At 37.9% G+C, this 21,276-nt stretch overlaps 2 protein-coding genes across 2 annotated transcripts in view; both read left to right on the forward strand.

The window, feature by feature from the left end:
* The first annotated feature begins 996 nt into the window (after window positions 1-996).
* On the forward strand, window positions 997-14,221 carry LOC135470734 (otoferlin-like). Its single transcript, XM_064749772.1, has 8 exons — window positions 997-1,111; window positions 4,412-4,568; window positions 5,314-5,368; window positions 8,719-8,850; window positions 9,767-9,829; window positions 11,863-11,947; window positions 13,595-13,710; window positions 14,177-14,221. Exons 2-8 carry the CDS (start codon window positions 4,450-4,452, stop codon window positions 14,219-14,221), a joined length of 615 nt encoding a protein of 204 aa, XP_064605842.1. The 5' UTR covers window positions 997-1,111; window positions 4,412-4,449.
* The window catches only part of LOC135469799 (otoferlin-like), a 78,548-nt gene continuing 71,452 nt past the window's right edge, over window positions 14,181-21,276 (forward strand). Inside the window, exons 1-7 of the mRNA XM_064748402.1 lie at window positions 14,181-14,217; window positions 14,968-15,160; window positions 16,026-16,212; window positions 17,290-17,504; window positions 18,058-18,166; window positions 19,339-19,634; window positions 20,219-20,416. Of these exons, the coding sequence (XP_064604472.1) occupies window positions 14,996-15,160; window positions 16,026-16,212; window positions 17,290-17,504; window positions 18,058-18,166; window positions 19,339-19,634; window positions 20,219-20,416 (1,170 nt within the window). The 5' untranslated portion in view covers window positions 14,181-14,217; window positions 14,968-14,995. The remainder of the gene's footprint in view (window positions 14,218-14,967; window positions 15,161-16,025; window positions 16,213-17,289; window positions 17,505-18,057; window positions 18,167-19,338; window positions 19,635-20,218; window positions 20,417-21,276) is intronic.

Here is a 21,276-nt window from a genome sequence, read left to right on the forward strand (position 1 = left end):
TAGCCCTTACCTGGCCATAATTGTCACTTCTTTGCTGTTGCAACTAAAATGGTTCCAGATAAATCGATGCATCATGGTCATTTCCATGACATAGCAACTACCATGGTTCTAGATTCATCCTTGCCCTTTCCTTGCCATAGTGATTACCATGCTTCTAGAACCATCAGCTATTTCTCTCTATGCCATAATGATAATTAAACTTACATTTAGTTGTACAGAAATCATTCCGTCTAGAAAAAGGCATTAACACCTAACCATGGAGAATTTTGGACAGTGATCATCCATTTATTTCAATGTTTGTGACATTAATAAAGCTATGCATTTATCGCCTGCTACAAACTTGGTCCTCAGAGGAACATTGTCCTCTTGATTCCAGCCATGGTTATTATGACCTGGTTCCAAGCCAACTATTGTATTTATATTACTTTTGGTTCGGAAACTTGCTTGTCTCCAGTTAGATACCTACGATTCTCACAAGTCATTTCTTGAACTGCAGGCCTGTAGATTTATTTATTGATTGATTTATTTGATTGATGTTGAACACCATACTCAAGAATTTCTCTTTTATACAATGGTGGTCAGTATTATGGAGGAATTGCATGTATTCTTTTTTTATAAATAAATAAATAAATAAATAAATACAGGTACTCCAGGAATACTAAAAGATGATGAAATATATTTATAAATGAAATAGTCTGGAAGTCATGTTAGCTGAATTATAAATTTCAAAGAAAATATATGGCAAAAACAAGAGTTTTAGGTAAATTTCATTTATACATACAAGTGAATGCAGAGAGGTACATGTAAGTATTGAAAAACATTAGATACATTGTGTCCTGTTAAATGGAAGTGTAATGTAAATAAGCTGAACTTTCTATCTTGCAGGTATCATGTATTGGAAGCTGTGAATCCAGCAAGGTTTTGTAAAGCTGTAACTCAAAATACCAACAAATAAATTGCGAATGTGACATGTTGTTCTAATTTCTTATGATTCAGTTTGCGACACCTGAGCACTGTAGCCAAGATGATGAAGTTAGCAGCAGCCAAACAGAGGCCACCTCCTGACATGACGAAAACCAGCCTCTAACAGAGCCACTTGATCAGAATGAAGGTAGGTTGTTTCCTGTGATCTGGGCGGTGACCAATTTTGTACTCTGATGCAGGGGTTTATGTGGAGCCTTGAAAACCATGTAAAAGCCTTGAACTTTTTCAGACCTTGGAAAGTCTGAAAAACCAGGGATTTGCATAGATGAGCCTGGAAGAGTCTTGAAACAGACTTCTTACAGAACCAGCTTGAGCTACTGTCAGATGTAAGGACACCATCGTCTTCAAGATCGTCACTTTGCTTTACCATTTTGGAATGCCATTTTTTATTTTCCACAAAACTGCCTCAATTCTCACAGTACTGTACATGTATACACACTAGTACACATCTACTTATACAAGATGGTATGTTGCTATGTTGCTTGTCATTAACCAGCTGAAAACATGTGGGTTTAACCAGCCAAGGAGAAAAGATATTTACTAACACAGGAGAGGAGATTTTTCCAACATAGAAGATCATATTTTTTACTGACATAGGAGAGGAGGTCTTTACCCATAGGAAAGAATATTTTTTACCAACATAAAGGTTTAATAAACAGAGAAGATGTGATGTTAACTAAGAGATTAGAACTGAGAAAGATTTCACTGTTAATCTGCTCTTTATCACTTCATATGTATATCACTCACCAAGTCTTCTGAAACAAATGTGTGTTTAGATTCATTATTCCAGGAACTCCAGCTGTTGAGTACGTGTTGTTGAGTCCAAGCTGATAATGGAGCAAAATACATGTAGTATTGCCTGAAAACCACTTATATCCTGTGTTGGCTGAAAAACCTGAAGGTTATGTGGTGGTCCACCGCTGATTTGTTTCAAGTGGTAACACACTATTGTGACAGGGTAATCAGGGTCAGATCTTCCCTGTCATACTGCACTCTTATTGGTTCCCCAGCAATAACTCCAAATGCTTTGTGATCTTGACAGTATCTTGTAGGTCGTGCCTCATAGGGATTTCTGCTAGTAAATAGATGGACATTTATATTTTATAGCTGTGGTGAGCCATATTAACAAAGGGAATTCATGTAGATTTGATTAACAAGGAACCAGGTGGCAGTGACCAACGAATTTGGTGACAGCGGAGGGATGGCTTCTTTCTGTAGCCCCAAAGGTTAACAAATATCTATTGACTGGAGAAGAGCCCTTTGGGGAAATTACTCCAAGAGAAATATCGACGCACAGGAGATCGAGCCATCTCCTTTATCAAATAATTTTGGGAATTAGTTCTATGATATTCCTCTGGCATATGTAAATGTGTCCAGAGATTATAGCTGCAAACTGCTCACTCGCTCAGTGTGCAGATTTATCATGTCGTGTGGTTGTGTGGGCTGATTATGTACATACATGTGATGTATGCAGTGAAATGATGAAGTGCTCAAACATACTAAAGGGCAAGTTATAATCTGACGAATATCAATGGGAACGACCTTATTACATGAATCGTACTGTAAAACCTGAAATTCTTTAGGGACTGGGTGTAGTAACGCAAATGGCTGCATCCACTATTAATTAGTGGTAGATTTTGATGCTGAAATACCACTTGAGGGTTTCAGTGCAATGCTAGATAACGTAGCCACAACTTTTATGTGCTGTCATAGAGATTGAATGTAATATAGTCAGTCCCAGACTGTGGAATACGTTTCAATAACCACAGCACTAATATAACAATGAATTTTCACATCCGAACTAGAGCATCACCGGGCAGCTGAGCCTGTGGCATGCCAATTGATTATTGGACTTTTGCCCGCAGACGGCCTGTGTTAGGCACGGAGTTATCATGTTGATCCCTACAATGGTCATCCCTGCTCTTGTATTGTTGGCGCATATCCATGAGCTCAGCTTTCGTCGTTGTTGTGCTAGGCTATAAGTTAATTGCATGCTGCTCAGCTCTTATGTGTGAGGGGGATAGGGCAGGGCGTGAGGGAAGTGATGAAACAGCAACCTGCGTGGGTCGAGCTTGTCACTACATAGTCTGGACATCACGCAAGCTGATGTGAACGAAAGCGCCCTTACACAAATAACGAGTCTCATGAATGATAGAAGGCGGGTGATTAATTACAAATGAAATCATGATAACTGAACCCTTTACACATCAATTGGCACCCTTCTTTGAAAAGCCATAATATGCTGTCTGTCGCCACAAGGAATAATAGTTGCTCATTTCGTAACAATAAAAAATGAATTAGAATTGTTTCTGACATTCTTTTAAAAGTGGAGAAATTTAAAACATAAAAATTACATATTGTTCAGATGAAAGAGTGCGAAAAGTTAGCTGTAAACGTAGTCTTAAATGTATGTTTCAAGTTTTCTTTAAAGAGAAAAAGACACTTGAAAATAATTTTTGTATGTATTTTTGTTTTGGTATATGTAGTCTTTGTGTAATAATGTTATAAATCAGGATGTAACAAATGTTTAGTAAATATATTTTCACCAGAATTTGGTCTTTCCAGCTAACAACCTGGATTTTGATCATATTTATATTTTTAATATGTATATAACTATTATCATAATTCAGATAAAATGTATATATTTGGGATATGAAGAAAAAATTTACATTAAAATAAATTTATTAGACATGCATCACATTCTTACATAGAACATTATTATGGAATGATGATAAATATCAAAAGATGGTCCCAAATGCCCACCATTCAAAACTTTTTTCTCCTGAAAAAAAAATTATTAAGACTATATTTACAATATAGTTTTGACACATTATGGCACCATTTTTATGTTTCTTCTCCTTTAAGAACTTGATTTTACAGGTGCTAAAATACTCCATCTTCTCACCGTGAATTTGTCATTGCCTCCTCCTTAGAGTATTAAACCTTGCTGTGATCTGACAAGAAAAGAAGAGAGCTCATGTGTGTAAAAACCAGCGGTTAATGAAGATATGACTTAAAAGCAGTGTCACAGGTTTTTTCGCCTGGGTTTTTCTTTGTTTTTCAGATCTGTGTTAGCTCATTGTGCCTAATTAGAGCCTGCATGTAGTATCTCGGTCAAAGATTTTATTTTGTTGTTGTTGAGCACCCTTCTCAAGAATTTTTCTCTTAGATGATGGTGGTAATTTTTAGAGCCTGACATAAACCATTGATCTTTGGCAAGTTGATGACACATGTGGCTGACATGCCCAGTGCAAATGGCCTTATGGGCATCACTGACTTCTTAATCTCACTGTGGCCCTACAAACATTGAGCAGGAGAGTCTACAAATTCCCTCTCTAAAGATAAGATTGTGGTTCATGTGGTCAAGTAAATTAACCACTGGACCATGACTTGACTGCTGATACACATATTCCTGTCCTCATTTCAGATGATGAGTTGTCTGCCCTTGACCAGCAGGCGGCTGAAATGGGCACGAGGTTGATGGGGACACTGGACAGGGACATGATGATGACAGAGGATGACCAGAGAAGTGACGGACGAGGATCTATCTCCTCTCTCGCCATGGCCAGTGTAGCCATCAAAAGGTACATAAACTATAGCTTAAAGGATCATGCATGGAGCAGTGTTAGGTTTTAATATGCAGCCTAGGATGTGAAAGTACCAAAACATGTGAAAGTACTCAAAAAGTTGGCATTAAATTACAGTGGTCAGTCCGAAAATTAAGTAGCCTACACTAGTGCAATTAGTATTGATCGATAGCTGTCAAAACAAGTGTGTGGGAGGAACAGTCCAAATTAAAGGTGCGAAGCTGGATGGTCCTGAAATCCGAGTAAGTTCGCTGATGATGTCATTTTGAAAATTTCTGACAGTTGGTGGAAAATTTGACCAAACCAGAGGGGATATAAAGAGGTATAATTACAGTATACCTAAAAATTGAAATTTCAAAAAGAAATTTTTTTCCCTCATTTCCCTTCAAAACCATAATTGTTGTTTTACACTTCCTTTTCTTGTGTTCTTTAAATGCTGGTTGAGGAGACTTCTGCCCAAAGTTTACTGTCCCTTGATCAGTCAAATCACAGGCTCCAATCCAGCCAAAGTTATACTGTGCTGGAGCTGGTCATTGAGAAGTGTGTTAACAATTAAGCCTAATATTGACTCCAGGCTGAAGTCCCTGTTTTTGTTGTGTGTTAAGATGAGATCAGCTTCTAAACGACTGATGCATGGAACTTCATTGCTGAAGGTGCAGTCCATAAACCGGAACCTTGATTAATTTTGTCAGCATTTATTAGAGGGAGATTACTTTAACATGCCACTTCCTTTCAATTTCAGATTGAGAGCTCAGAAACCCTTAGAACCCATAGCGTTGAAGGCTCAAGATTTTCAGGTAAATGTTATTGAGGTGTGGTCTTAAATTATATGCTGTATGAATGTACCTAATTGAAGACCAATGTATATAGGCAGCTTGTGATGGAATATAACTGTTTTGCCATTGTTTTCATCATATCTAGGTCTTTTTGAATGTGTAGACTCATAGCCTTCCTGATGATGCACAGCTCAAATTCAGTTGTTTCTTTAACAGGTTATACTGGAGACTTGCGGTTAAAAAAACAAAAATCCACATTTGCTAATCAAATCAGATTTTCTCTGTTCACCAGCAATAGCTAAAATTATTTGTCTTTCTGTGAAATATCAGACTCATACCTGCTCTATTTATAATGTTAAAATGATCCTAAAATTTGAAAAAAATTATAATAAATTTAACAAACTTTGTTACCGCTTTTGAATGGTAACTCCTGCACAGACAAAAATTTAATTGGATCAAATTTTTGCCAAAAGCCTTCGGTCTATAGCCCCTTTAACAGAGGCATTTCAATGTATGGATTATGTGAGTGTTGTTGTTATGTTAATTGATTTCCTTGATTTTCATCAAGTTTTTTACTGAATGCATATATGCATATGCTTGAGTACTATAAACCTGTAGATGAGTTATGCTTTATGCTGAACTAATCGACACCTATACATTTAAATAAAAATTGTTAACAGATTGTATTACTAGATTAGTATCACATTTGCTGGTGTTATTATGCATTTTTGTTGTTGTATATTGTGTTCACCAAATTCAACAGCATTGATAATATAACCCATGGTGCCTCGGCTTTTGCGCAGCAACGAACAGCGAAGCATTTCAACAAAACGGTGACCAATAGTTACTGCGAGTAGCGTTTGTTTGCTAATTGCAAGTAGATTGTCTAGTTACCATGTGAACATGTTTTTCCGTGACAGAAGAACTCCTCTGAATTGAACCAGAGTGAAACAGAGAGCGGCAAGATCACCTGTATTACATTATTGATGGTACACTTTCTCACTTGAGTGCTCGGGATAGCATGAGAGGCTCACGTTGTGTAGGCTCGTTTCTCTGGCTGGGTGATTACGCCAAACGCATTTGTCTGTGTTAGGAAGACAAATAGATGGGAGAATATTTCACGGGCAGGCATCCACTCAAGAGTGAAGGGGTTCAACTGACTCCCACATTTATAATCCCATACATATTTCATGGGAACAAGATGCTAGGCAATCCTATATGATCTCAGGAAGCCAGGGATCAAGTCCTGTATCAGTCAATTATTTCTGACTTAGAAAGGCAGCCGGCCTCTGTTCTCATGTATATATACATCATGCATGTCTGTATTTCTATATCTCCAGATCTGCCAGCAACCTTTTGGCATATAACAAGTCTTAATGTCTTTAATCCTGCCATAATCCATCTTTCTGCAATCTTTCAGCATCTTCTCAAAATACATGTTAAATAAACGAAATTTAATGAAATCACCCTGCTTATGATCATGGGTGCCCATAATGCTGGCTGCTGTTGTATAGATGAAATATTTTTGAGTATAGCTTAAAGCATCAGTCCAAAAAACAAAAAAATCTCCAGCAAATAGTTTTCAGTCTTTAACTCAGATCATAAGTTTAATGTTGTGAACATTTGCTTCTCTGATATCAGATGTTTGCATGTTGGTTTTTACAGGATAATAGAAGCTTTTTATGTGCCATGGGGGCCTCTATGGCTTATTTGGTTAGCACGCTAGCGCAGCGCATGACCCATGACCATGATTCATTCATTTATTCATTTCATCTTTCACGTGAAGACTTTCTATCATTTTTTTTTTTTGGCGAATTATATATTGCGCGGAAATGCACGGCCTTGTGATGCGGTGCACGAAGATTTCACGGCAGACGTAAAGTCCAGACATGATTGTAGTAGACGGCATGTACAAAAGTAGTTCCGGCAAGGTCAACTGGGGGTCATGGGTCAAGGTCTCCAGCAGTGTAATAGCAAAATGTAATAACAAAAGTAATATCTAACCAGTGAAGATATCATTTTTATCAGTGAAGGAAATGCTGGGATCTCACTGATGTATAAATAATAAAATCAGTTATTTGCTGTTATTTTAAAATAATCCAGATACTCACCCTTCACAAAATCTCAGCCCCTGTGTACGTGTTACCATTCAAAATCAGTAGCTAAGATTCTAAAATTTATTAGTCGTTTTGCATTATGACTTTTTCAATCTTTAAAGTCCTTTTAATACACTATAAATAGTACAGGTGTGAATCTGATATGTACTGGAAGGCAATAACTTGTACTGTTCTGGGTGAAAGCAGAAAATTTGATTTGATGAGCAGATATGGATTTTGGTAAATACTCCAGTATAACCTCTTTAATATGCATGTCACAAGCTGGAAAAGTGTCTCTATATAAGCCAGAGCTGAAAAAAATGTCATAAGAATCTGGCCAGTTGCAGTGTTTTTGCTCACCACAAAAGGTGGAAATGCTTTAATGTCTTGCCGTGATGAGAAGGTGGTTGGGATTGTGTTTTCGCATAGCTCCATGATCAGAGATTGCACTATACTCCTTACATCACACACATCGCTCTCTGCATTCGCTTTACATCACTGTCACCACCTGGCAAGCCTGACCATTGGAGCCTGTGAGATGCACGTAGGCTTGTTCACGCTTTGCCACATCAGGTGTGTCCTCTCTTTGAACTGTTTAATCAGCAATCATCAATAAAATTGTTTTAGGTTTTAGTTAGAATCATGCTTGTAAAAACTCTAGATAAGGAGAATGCATGTGTATAAAGTATTGGTAGAGACAGAGGGTGAGACCAATTGTTTATGTTTTCTGATATCACTTCCTGTCTCATCACCATGACACCAGTGACTTCAAGGTTGTCCAAGATGGTGGTGGCAGTGATGTCAAAGCAAAAGGTAGAGAGCATGCACTGGAAGGAGAATGAGATTGCATATATCAGGCATCTTTGATTTCAAGAAGAGATCATTTTTGTAAGCCTAGCTGTCATAATGTTACTATGCCTGCAAACTCAATAGAACACGTCAAAGTTTTTACTCTAAAACAATGTTCTGACCAAAGTTCTGACCCACTGGTATGATGTCAGTGGAATTTGGTTAGTCCATGCAGTAATGTTGAGCACTACATGGTCCATCTGACCTGTGGTTTATTTATCAGCATTTGATTACAGTTACAAATGGCTGTACCTTCATATAAGATGAACTTAGACAATACCTTGTAGAAGGTAACCTTAGAACAATAATACACTTTTCTTTGAACACGCAAATTAAGAGGTCTCCAGCTAGCTTGACTGCTTAATCATTACGCCTTATAAATGTACAGTTTGCCTGATCTTACTTCTATGTCTTACCTGCATACAGGTGTGTGTAACTGTGATAGAAGGACGGGGTCTGACCGGGGTGAACATGGATCCTGTTGTCTGCGTGCAGGTTGGGGACCAGAAGCAGTACACAGCAGTCAAGGAATCCACGAACTGCCCCTATTATAACGAGGTATGTCCCGTTATATACTGACCAATTCAGTGAGCCACAAGGCTGGGTTTAGTCCCAGTGTAAGCCTTGATACCAAGGACCCAGTCTAACTTGTCAGAGGCTGCATCAGTTTTTTTTGTATACCTAGCTTAATAAATAGGTAGGTTATGAAAGAGACCACCCAAAAATAAGCCAGAGGGCATGCCCTATAACATGATGAAAATGAGAAGCTTTTCCAGCCTAAAATACCATCTGCAGGTTCCTCGACGAACCTTCCCACATACGGCTGGAGAGGAAACCAGCATGGGCTGGACTTGAACTCACAGCAGCCGCATTGGTGAGAGGCTTCTGGTTCAACTGAGCCATGGAGGCCCCCAGCCTAAAATAATATGCAGGTTTCAAGATGTGACATTAATGACAACAGAGTGATTTGTAGAAAATAGAAAACCAATTACGCATTGATAGATTAATCTTCTAAATTATGTTCTTGGGTGGATATCTATTATTGAGAAAATAGTGATGTTCTACTAGTAGTTTTGTCAAACCTTAAATACTGCAATGTTAAAAGATAGACAAGTGTACCTACCATGCTGTAAAACAACCATGTAAGTTTGCACTGGGACTTAACTCTGTTGTTGTAATGACACATACGTGAAATATTCTTGAGCATGGTATAGCGGAAGCATCAATCAGATAAATCAATCAATCAAAAAAGAAACGGTTGTCAATTCAGCTTGGACTTGAGATGCCATTACGTAAGAAAATGTATCCCATTACATGCTATTTAACATTCTATTAATCACAGGTGATAAGTTGCACATATTTTTGGAATACTTCGGTTGAATATATTTTTATAAATAAATCCAGGTGGAAAAAAAACTTGTTTTCCATGTATCTATATAAAACCTCTGCCTTTGCCTTTCATTTTTTTTTCCAGTATTTTGTGTTTGACTTCCACATGGCTCCAGTAATGCTCTTTGATAAAATCATCACCCTTACGGTAAGAACTTTCATATTTTCATCTTCCATGTCACTTTCTTTATAAGTTGATTGCATTTAGTGGATTTTGATGACCTCCTTTCTTCTTTCAGCTGAATCATTTACAGAACTGTGGACTTATTTTTCTTCGGAAATGTTGTTTTTAGTTCAAAACTAAATTGCTGATTGCTTCCAGGTGAAGAAAGCTCGTCAATTTCCGAACACAGACTCAGTGCTAGACTTCCATCCTCTAGTCCGGGAATACTACCACGTACTGACGTTTGCCCCGACAGTTGGCTATTATCAGATTGATGTGGGCCACGTCTACCTACAACCATGTATATATCTCAACTTTCTGGGGACATTCAATCAAACACGCAGATTACTCACTATCTGACATGCTCATAGAAAGTTTTCCAAGTTGTCTCCACGGCTTTTTTGCATTCAACGCCAAATGGATCAAGGGGAGTAACTTATGCGAGAAAGCCTACCAAGGGAGACAACTTTGCAACAGTGCCTTAAATGGAGTTGTTCGCATTGAATCGGTTTTGTTCAAGTATGCACTCCCAATGTGTGTATTTGTTTTTGTAAATGATGGCTATGATAGCCCTGTAATATTTTTAGACAAATCAGTCCAGCTGTATGTGAAACATTTGGTTCTACAAAATGTTGATTTCCGCAGAGTGGAGCAGTAATATAATTCTCTATGAGCATGTCTGTAGCAATGAACACAAAGTTTCTAAATTCTTAATCCTCAAGGTGAAGGAAATCTCACTTCAGTTTTTAATGGGGCAAACCAACTAATAATGGTGTACAGTCAGGAGCAAATATATTCAGAGAACAAGAGGGTGGAAATTTAACTTCTCATTCTGTTAATTAGGTGTGATATGATGTCATGATTTTAACCGCATGCTCACCTTGACATCGTTAACATCAACTTACATCATGTGATAATCAGCAAAACCAAAGGAAAATCGATTTACCTGTCAAGTTTAAATTAATTCTCTGAACATTCTAATGGTTGGAAATTATTACACAAACAATACTTACAGCTGTTTTCTTACTTTAATGGGCAATTTGATGTGCAATTTGTCAAATTTCAGTTACCTTGTCAAAGTGATTGGAAATATCATATTTATTATGATCATATTTATCCTGTGTAATAGATTATGACATTTCATCCCTTCATGTTGTACCTGTACATGGGTATGACTCCTGGAGCTAATGTGTAAATATTTACAGCTGGGTATTGTAGGAGCCAAACCATTCCACTTATTAACAGTCTTGTCATTCTAGGCAAAACACTGTGAAAAAGGTTAATGAAGAGTGACTTCCCTTGGTATCTAGGCATAACACAAACAGCTGTGTTCATTATTCAAACGGCTCATTAAACCTGACATGTCTGCCTTCAATTGTTTTTGTTGCAATGCAATACAAAGTGTAAAAAAAAAGGAAAATATATGTTTCGCTGATAACCAGTTGTTCAAGAGAATAGCGAGAATGGAGACCTATCATTATTAGAGCTGTGTCTGCATGCCATAAAGGGATGTCACTCCGTTTTTATTTTTTAACTCAAAAATTACATATGTATATATTATAGTAGATGGTAACTGCATGTTTTTTAGTAGAGGAGGTCATAAGAAAACTTAACCATGATGTGTTATTACAATATTGCGATTTAATAATCTGTTTTATGCAGAAATAACGGACGTCAAAACCAATGATTTTTGCATGCTGGAACTTAGGTGATTATTTCCTCATGGCCTAAAGATTCAAAAGTGTCTTAGTACTTACTAGACCCTTAACTGGTATTTTATATTTCACAAGTCTGGTTTTAGAACTTCATTAAATTTCATCAATGGTTACTTAAAAGTTAAAAGTGAAAAGATAAATTTGGATATTAAATTCTGTTAACAAGCCTTTTTAAAACTGATAGTAATAAATGCATAACTTTAAACAAAATAATCGCTGGTATTAGTAAGTCTACACTATTGAATGACTGGCCCAAGTTTACTAATGGCTGCATGTATGAGATGTGATTTGTACTGGTTCTAGGTATGCCAAGCAGGGAAGTTCTTAAGGACAAACAAGCCCCTGGGGTTGTTTAAGCTCGATGTGGCTACGGTGTATTCTGCACCAGGTATACTAACCAACACTTTAACCATTCTGTGGGTCTAACTACCCTTGCCGTGTGGCATCAGCAATGCGAGTGGTCAGCATCATTTCACCTTGTGACAATGCACCATACTCACCAGCGAAGACCATGCACCATGCTCACCAGTCAAGACCATGCATCATGCTCACCAGTCAAGACCATGCATCATGTTCACCTGTGAAGACTATGCACAGTGCTCACACTGGTCAAGACCATGCATTATGCTCATTGGTCAAGTTCATGCTCACCAGTCAAGACCATACATCATGCTCAACGGTCAAGACCATGCATCATGTTCACCTGTGAAGACTATGCACAGTGCTCACTGGGCAAGCATGCTCACTGGTCAAGAAGACCATGAACACATCTTGCTCACCAGTGATGACCATGCTTGCATCATGCTCACCAGCAAAGACCATGAATGCATCATGCTCACTAGCGAAGACCATTAATGCTTCATGTCCACAAGTGAAGACCACACATGCATCCTGCTCACCAGTGAAGATCATGAATACATCTTGCTCACCAGTGAAGACCATGCATACATCATGCACACCAGTGATGACCATGAATGCATCATGCTCACCAGTGATGACCATGAATGCATCATACTCACTAGCGAAGACCATACATGCATCATAATCCCTAGCAAAGACCATGCATGCTTCATGCTCACAAGTGAAGACCACACATGTGGCATGCTCACCTTTTCCACATCTGCATTATTTCTTATTTAGTGTTGTCTCTCACGTCAGATGTTTTCCTTGCACTTCATTCCATACATTCCCCATCATGTACTTTATCATATTTGTACATCTAGTTACTTTCAGTTGATCGTTAAAGTGAAAAAATACTTTCCATTGTCAATAAGATTGTTTCATTCATCTGCCTCGGACCTGGGATTATGTCTACAAATGGAGGATATGACTTAGGTGACATTTACCTAATCAAATAGGCCTGTATATAGATGAATATCTATAGTCCTTCTCCCACTCTCCATGTTCCACATTGCTGATTTCATCAGCTCTGAACTGCTGTTTGTTTTGTAACACAAATAAAATCTCACAAAGATTTATTTATACAGTTTGTAATTGTAATATCTCATAAAGATTTATTCAGGCTAATGGACAAAAAACTGTTGAAGATATAGACTGCCGCACTTGATATACAATTGAGTTTAATAATGTACATGTAACATTACATATCTTGTTAACATGTACTCAAGATAGCAACATAACCACCACCTGCATGTGAATGTTGTAATAATTCGGCATGGTGCAGTGTATGACTTACTTACTCTAATATCACCTCCCCACATTAACTTTTGTGGCTTTAATGGGTACTTATAGCATATGTATGTATTGATGTGTAAAACAGGACCTGTGTAGTACAATTAATATCTGAGAAGCGTGTGCTAATATTTGCTGGATCGTTTATCTCTTACTTTCTGTTCAAGTAACATTACATTTACATTTTACCATTGAAGTAATTTTTAGTGTAAAATTCCTTGGTGTCTGGAATGGACGTGGAGCTTATGTACATTGCATTGTTAGATATTTGTTAAAATTTTTAATGTTTCTGTATTGTATATTTAAAAAGGTCATTAATACGATTATGGTAATTGTGTCTCAGATCACCAGTTTTATCATAAATGGGCTGTGCTCACAGACCCTGATGACTTGAACAGCGGCCCTAAAGGCTACCTGAAGTGTGATATAGCCGTCATTGGGAAAGGGGACTCCGTCAAGGTATGCCATTAATGCTAGAGTTTATGTACATGTAATGTTGAAAGTTGCAAATAGATTTATTTATTTGACTGGTGTTTTACGCCGTAGTCTAGAATATTTCAGTTATACAGCGACAGCCAGCATTATGGTGGGAGGAAACCAGGTAGAGCCCCAGGGGAAATCCAGGACCATCCACAGGTTGCTGACAGACGTATGGCCGGAGAAGAACCCAGCATGAGCAGGACTTGAACTCAAAGCGACAGCATTGATGAGAGGCTCCTGGGTCATTATGGTTTAGCACACAAGCCAACTGAGCCACCGAGGCCCCCTTGCAAATAGATAAGTCAGCTTATAGCCTTGTACAAGCCAGGACACAGGCTCAGTATAGGCGATGCAGCTAAGTACAACTAGTACTGTATCTTAGATGACTCTTACTACATTTTTGCACTTACAAATGTACCTTATCTCATTATTACGCTGATAACAGGTTCCCCCAAAATCAGAAAAGGATGAAGATGATATTGAAGCGTAAGTATTTCTCACTGTAAATCATGCTTGCTCTTTGCCATTTACCACATTGACTTAAATTGTTGTTGTTTTGTTTTTTTGGGGTTTTTTTTTTAATGGGAAGTGTTTGGAGTATAAGTAAAACATTCTTTAAATTTTTATTTTTGCCTTTGCACATGCAATTATTTTTTTATGGTACATGAGGTCAGGTGTGCCAGCAACCTGCAGATGGTTGTGGGTTTCTCCCGGGCTCTGCCCGGTTTCCACCCACCATAATGCTGGCTGCCGTCGTATAGGTGAAATATTCTTGAGTACGGCGTAAAACACCAATCAAAAAAAAAAAAAAAATAGATAAGTTCATTAATTTCAACTTTCGCTTATATATACTTATGTACCTATACCTTGGATATGTATATTAAAGCAGTTTATTCTAAGCTAATACTGATCTGAAAGTATAGCCTTGGAGTCTGTTCCCACAAAGCCTTTTCTGGCTTAAAAAGTAAAAATTGAAGTACTATTTTAGAGATTATTTCTGAACTGCAGATCTGACCCATCATGTAAAGACAAATATGTCAAAATGTCATCTTGCAGTGCTCAAAAAGTAAAACAGGTACAAAAAGGTCAAAATTTTGACGCAAGTCATCAGAAATGACTTTGTGTAATGGACACCTGGAAATGTCCCATTTTCATGAGTTTGTCCAGCAGTCATAGCACTAATGCTTGTGTGTTTGCATATTTGATGTAGGTTATATTTTATTTTGAATGGCACAGGAATCTGTTGCTACCCGCTGGTGTCCCCATGGATCGCCAGAGGGCCAAGTTCATAGTTAGGATATACAGAGCTGAAGGCCTGCCCAGGATGAACACTGGAATCATGTCCAACGTTAAGAAGGCCTTCAGCGGTGAATTCAGCTCCAAAGACTTCGTAGATCCTTACGTCCAAGTGTCCTTTGCGGGTTTAAAGGTATAAATGGATCTTTTGAAGTATAAACAGGCAGACTACTCCTGATAGTACCTGATAGTATTAAAAATGTGTCAATTAGTCATCTGTCAGATGCGGAAGTCCGGTGCCAAACCCAGTAAAGAGAGGCATCGTTTTTTCATCACTGTTGGTGTTATTTTTTGAGCTTCAGAAGAGAACTTTATTTGTTTCGATACTAATGTACAGGATGCATCTTTTTCCTTTCATTAACTATTGCTGATGTTGAACTTTTAAGGAATAGTGTGTATTGTCGTCATAGAAATTTAAAATGTTTCCATCTTTCGTTTTGAAGAATATACTGATTTTTGGTGAAACCATAGCCCTGCATTTGTTTTGGGGTTTTCACTAATTTATTTGGTTGAACAGTTTGTTCCTGCCACAATTCACGGTCGATTATAGTCATAATTGAAAATGTCCCAATCATATTCAAAAGAGTTCAACAACTATCAAACAATTGATTACCAAGATTACATGCTGGTGTAGATGCCACTCTCATTAATGCAGCAATGTCTTCTTAGCCTTAAGGTAAGTGGGAAGGTCTGCCAGCAACCTGCAGATGGTCGTGGGTTTCCCCCGGGCTCTGCCCGGTTTCCTCCCACCATAATGCTGGCCACCGTCGTATAAGTGAAATATTCTTGAGTATGGCGTAAAACAAAAATCAAATAAATAAATAAATAAATCTTAGCCTTAAGAGTTTGAAAGACATTTGGCAAAAGGCAGCAATTTGTTCTGGTCACACAAGATTCCACCTCCCATCAGCCCAACTGCCATCATAAAAAAATTTGTGAGTACGGCGTTAAATTCAACAGAAATAAAGTAACAAATAATCGGATGTCTTGAACCACAGGGGAAGACGTCAGTGAAGAAGGGAACTCACGAACCCATGTGGAATGAACAGGTTGTCTTCACAGAAATGTTCCCACCGCTTTGCCGAAGAGTCAAAATACAGCTCCGTGACCACGAGAGTGTCAACTATGATGTCATCGGGACACATTTCCTCGATCTGGCCAAAATTTCAGATGAAGGAGAGAAAGGTACTGTGACATGTCTGAATATATAAAAATTGTTGACTCATTGTCACATTGGATGCCTGATCCGTGCATCCTAGGGCAGGAAAAACTGCATTATGCCAAAGTTGAAACCTGTTCCAGAACTTTTGTTGACACATATATATGCATGTTCAAGTGATAGTAAGGCTTTTGTACTAAACCAGATGTTAAAGAAGCTATACCAGAAATTTTTGGCCAAAAATTTATCAGCACAAATCTGATAAAATTATTGATACCTTAGAATAGCCCAAATAATTACCATCCACAAATATCAGCTTTGTTACCATTCAAAATCGGTAATAACATTTCTCAAATTCATATATGATATTATGACATTAAAACTTTTTCAAACTTTGGAATCATATTAACACTATAAATAGTAAAGGTACATGTCTGATATTTACTTTAAGTAATAATTATTCTTGGAAAATACCAAAAATATTGATTTGATTTATAGCAAATATGGATTTTTGCCTAAAATATAAGCATAGAATATTGAGCAGACATATTTCTATCTCCCACAAATTGTGCTCTGTTAATTGAGGTTTAAGTTAATTGCCTTTACGTACAGAGAATTTTTGGATTGTCTTTCACACATATTAATTATATTGAATTTATAGACAGCTGATCTCCAGTGGCACATGTGATATGACCCTGGAAAGATTTTGCTTTGATTTTTGGTTCTTCTGGATTAATCAATTTAATGTGACAGTTGAACATTTTTCCAGGTGATTATATTTCTTTAGAATTTGAGTTTGTTCCCTCAACTCTTTTGAATGTGAGTTTGTTTCCTCAACTCAGGAATTTGAGTTTGTTGCCTCAAATCTTTTGAACTTGAGTTTGTTGCCTCAACTCTTTTGAATTTAAGTTTGTTTCCTCAACTCAGGAATTTGAGTTTGTTGCCTCATCTCTTTTAATTTAAGTTTGTTGCCTCAACTCTCTTGAATTTGAGTTTGTTCGCTCAACTCTTGCCTCAACACAATGACTAACAATTACAGTTATTAGGCATTGTGATTTACATCAACTGTAAAACAAGTTATATTTGTAATACCTGGTTTGCAGGGTTTTTACCAACATTTGGCCCTTGTTGGGTGAACTTATATGGATCACCCCGAAACTTCAGCCTCATGAATGAGCACACCCACCTGAATGACGGACTTGGCGAGGGCGTCTCATATAGGGGCAGACTACTCATAGCTGTCAAAACAGAAATTCTGGAAAATGTGGAATCGTGGCCAGCAGCTGTGGAGGTGGAGTCCGCTTTACCAATCTCTGAGGTAAAGAGAAAAAAAGTCTGTGTTTTTTTTTGTTATTAAAGAATTTTTGTTGTTTAAAATAAGTACCTGGTAATTCATTTGATTTGTGAAGTGCCTGAAGAAGCGGTAAAATATTTTCCTCTTCATACCAGCCTTATACCCTTACCTTTTAACTTGACCATTGCCCTACAACTTAAATATAAAAACAGCCAAATCAATAAATCATAAATTTAGTCAATTTTGCTTGTCAGCTGTGTTGTACTTTGTTGTAAATCTGTGTAATTTTAAAGAATGAATAGCAGTAAATCTTGTTAAAAAGAGGATGTGAAATCTGTAGTGTCAGCCTCTCATATCAAAAGACATGGGGGAACATCTCTTGAAGTCACATTATAGTTACCAAGAAACCCTCATTCACTGCATGCAAATTTGAAGTCTTTGTTGAAGCATTTAAGTCTTGTGCTTTTAGGTTAAAAATCTCTCCTTATCACCTGAAAATCTACTTATTGCCTAAAACAAAATGTGACCTTGTTGAGGTTTCTTTGTTTAAGTTTTTGCTTGCTTTTTTCTATGTAAGAATGCCGCTGGTAGAAAAGAAGAATACTTTCTGTTTGGGACAATACTGGAGGCGTGTATGATTGACCGAAGATATGGGGAAAGGCCAATTCACTTTGAGATGAGTATAGGTAAGTACAGTAAAATGTGTTGATTCATAGCGTGTTAGGCAGCAGATATGGGGAAAGGCCAATTCACTTTGAGATGAGTATAGGTAAGTACAGTAAAATGTGTTGATTCATAGCGTGTTAGGCTGCAGATATGGGGAAAGGCCAATTCACTTTGAGATGAGTATAGGTAAGTACAGTAAAATGTGTTGATTCATAGCGTGTTAGGCAGCAGATATGGAGAAAGGCCAATTCACTTTGAGATGAGTATAGGTAAGTACAGTAAAATGTGTTGATTCATAGCGTGTTAGGCTGCAGATATGGGGAAAGGCCAATTCACTTTGAGATGAGTATAGGTAAGTACAGTAAAATGTGTTGATTCATAGCGTGTTAGGCAGCAGATATGGGGAAAGCCCAGTTCACTTTGAGATTAGTATAGGTAAGTACAGTATGGGCTTGCATTGATACTGACTGCAATGGACCATAGGCATCAGTATGGGAAGATGCTAGTTCACTTTGAGTTGAGTATATAGGTGAGTACGGGCTTGCTTTGATACTGACTGTGATAGACTGTAGGTATGGATGCTAGTTCACTTTGAGCTGTATGTACAGGTGAGTATGATAATGTGTGAACACTGTGATACTACAGATACAGGAAGAAGCTATTTCACTTGATGAGTATAGGTGAGTATGGTAATGTGTGAACACTGTGATACTACAGATACAGGAAGAAGCTATTTCACTTGATGAGTATAGGTGAGTATGGTAATGTGTGAACACTGTGATACTACAGATACAGGAAGAAGCTATTTCACTTGATGAGTATAGGTGAGTATGGTAATGTGTGAACACTGTGATACTACAGATGCATGAAGAAGCTATTTCACTTGATGAGTATAGGTGAGTATGGTAATGTGTGAACACTGTGATACTACAGATACAGGAAGAAGCTATTTCACTTGATGAGTATAGGTGAGTATGTTATCATTTCATGGCTTTCTAATCACTGTGATAGACTGTAAATATTTGGAGGATCCATTTTCAAGGTGAGGATAGTATACATCGTTTATTTGCTGACCTGTGACCTTAGCTTATTTATGATGGATTTAACCTCTCCTGGATCACCATGATCTAGCTGCAGTATTGCTTAGATTAAGTCATAGTCATTCATTCATTCCTTCATTTCTCTCCTGCAGGCAATGCTGGCAACGTTCTAGACGGTTATCACCCAAGGAAGCACAAGGATGATGGGAGCAGCAGCGAGGGATCTGAACAGGAGACTGAGTCTGAGGATGAAGAGGAGGTGGAGACTCCCCGTGTGCCCAAATGGCACAGTGTGACCCCACCGGCCAGGCCTGTCACACGGGATCTCATCTACTACCACATGCCATACCAAGAGGACAAACCCTGCGTCTACATCAACGAGCTCTTCGAGGACCATAGACGCAGGATGACCAATACCAACATCCTCGAAAAGATCGCAGAAAAACTGGTACAAATATGAAACTGTTTTAATGATATTCCAGTTAAAGATTGTGTGAATTTGCTTTGAAATAATTAGCCGTAATGTGCGCCTGTCGGTGGGTGAACGTTTGCGGCATCGATATGACGGCGTGTGAGTTTGTTGGCCAAGGCATATTCAGTCATAATAACAACTGTATACATATTTTTAATATTTAAAAAAAACATTTTGTTTGTGTTTTTTTTTTTTTTTTTTTTAGTTTTAGTGGATTTTATTCTTGATTTTCCATAGGTTTGTTAGTGATGCAGTCTGAGCAGGTCAGAACTGAAGTTGTTACAGTTTATAAAAGGGTTTATAAAAAAATTGGCTGAGAAATTTTGAGAAACTTTTCTATTGATATGTTAGCTATCATTAAGACACATATATTATATATGGCTTGTATCTGTTATTATTTCTTTGGAGCTAACCTATCCACTGAAGATTAACTTGCTTAAAAGCTTTGGTTCTTTTCTGGGTGGGCTTTTTTGTTGTTGTCTGTATTTGTTATTTCTTTTTTACCTAAATCCACATTTTGACCTTAGAACTAATGATTCTGTTACCATTTCTATTTGCAGGAAGACTCCATAGAGGATGTGAATGAGATGCTTCAGCAAGAACGCCCCTTCCCAGAGAAGCGACTGAGGGGCCTGTTTGAGGAGCTGGGGGCTGCCTGTTCCAAGTTTGTCTCCCTGGTAAAGGGCACGGGGGGTGGGGCAGCGTCTGGCAAAACTGTCCTGGATAAGAAGAGACATCTACTGCTGGTCAGAGAAATGGTAAGCTGGACGTTTGGTGACAATTAGCTGTCAGTGATGCGGAGGATGATGTGTGGAATTGAAGACCACCATGGATGACCAATTGCCTTCCATCAGTGATATGGTGTGCTTATCTTCATGTCATATGTGTGAAAGTTCATCTTTGAACAGATGGTTTATCCAAGGCACCTCCACCCTCCACCACTATTGTACAGGCAATAAATTGTTTAGTGTGGTGTTAACCAGCAGTCAAATAAACACAATAAATAAACAGCAATATCTGTGTATCTGATGATAAAAAACAGAAACACTACCTTATCATAGTGCAGCTGGGGGAAATGATCTGCTTTGATCTATCAATATAATTGGCACAATCTCATTTGCTACAAATCTAGATGTCATTTAGATATTATTTATAGCCCTCATGACTTTTATAGGAATATTGAAACTTTGTGAGGTTGTCAAACATGGCTTTATGATGAGCATTTTAGTCGGGTTAGAATGTGTTGTGAGCCAGTGCAGTGCAGTGACCCAGGAATGTGTCACCAATATGGTCACATGTGAGTTCAAGCCCAACTCATGCTGGCTTCCTCTCTGACCACAAGTGGGAAGGTCTGCCAGCAAGCTGCGCATAGTCATGGGTTTCAACATCATAATACAGGCTGCCGTTGTATGAGTGAAATATTCTTGAGTATGGCATAAAACAACAATCAAATAAATAGATGTCAATAAATATTTAGATTCCTGCTGTTGTAGGAATAATGAGACTGATGAAATTATGACAGGCATTTTAGTTAAGTTAAATTGTGTTGGAAGCAATTAAAGTAGTTGAAGACCCTAGATAGAAGATGAGCTCAAGTTTGTGCTAAAATTTGGTAACA

Source organism: Liolophura sinensis, chromosome 7, assembly GCF_032854445.1.
Source record: "Liolophura sinensis isolate JHLJ2023 chromosome 7, CUHK_Ljap_v2, whole genome shotgun sequence".
Taxonomy (NCBI): Eukaryota; Metazoa; Mollusca; class Polyplacophora; order Chitonida; family Chitonidae; genus Liolophura; species Liolophura sinensis.

Excerpts from the sequence above, each read along its gene's own strand:
- LOC135470734 (XM_064749772.1), top strand. The coding sequence starts at position 4,450 with ATGGGCACGAGGTTGATGGGGACACTGGACAGGGACATGATGATGACA. Across the intron at positions 5,369-8,718 it reads TGAAGGCTCAAGATTTTCAG|GTGTGTGTAACTGTGATAGA; the intron begins GTAAATGTTATT and ends ACCTGCATACAG. Across the intron at positions 13,711-14,176 it reads GGAAAGGGGACTCCGTCAAG|GTTCCCCCAAAATCAGAAAA; the intron begins GTATGCCATTAA and ends CGCTGATAACAG.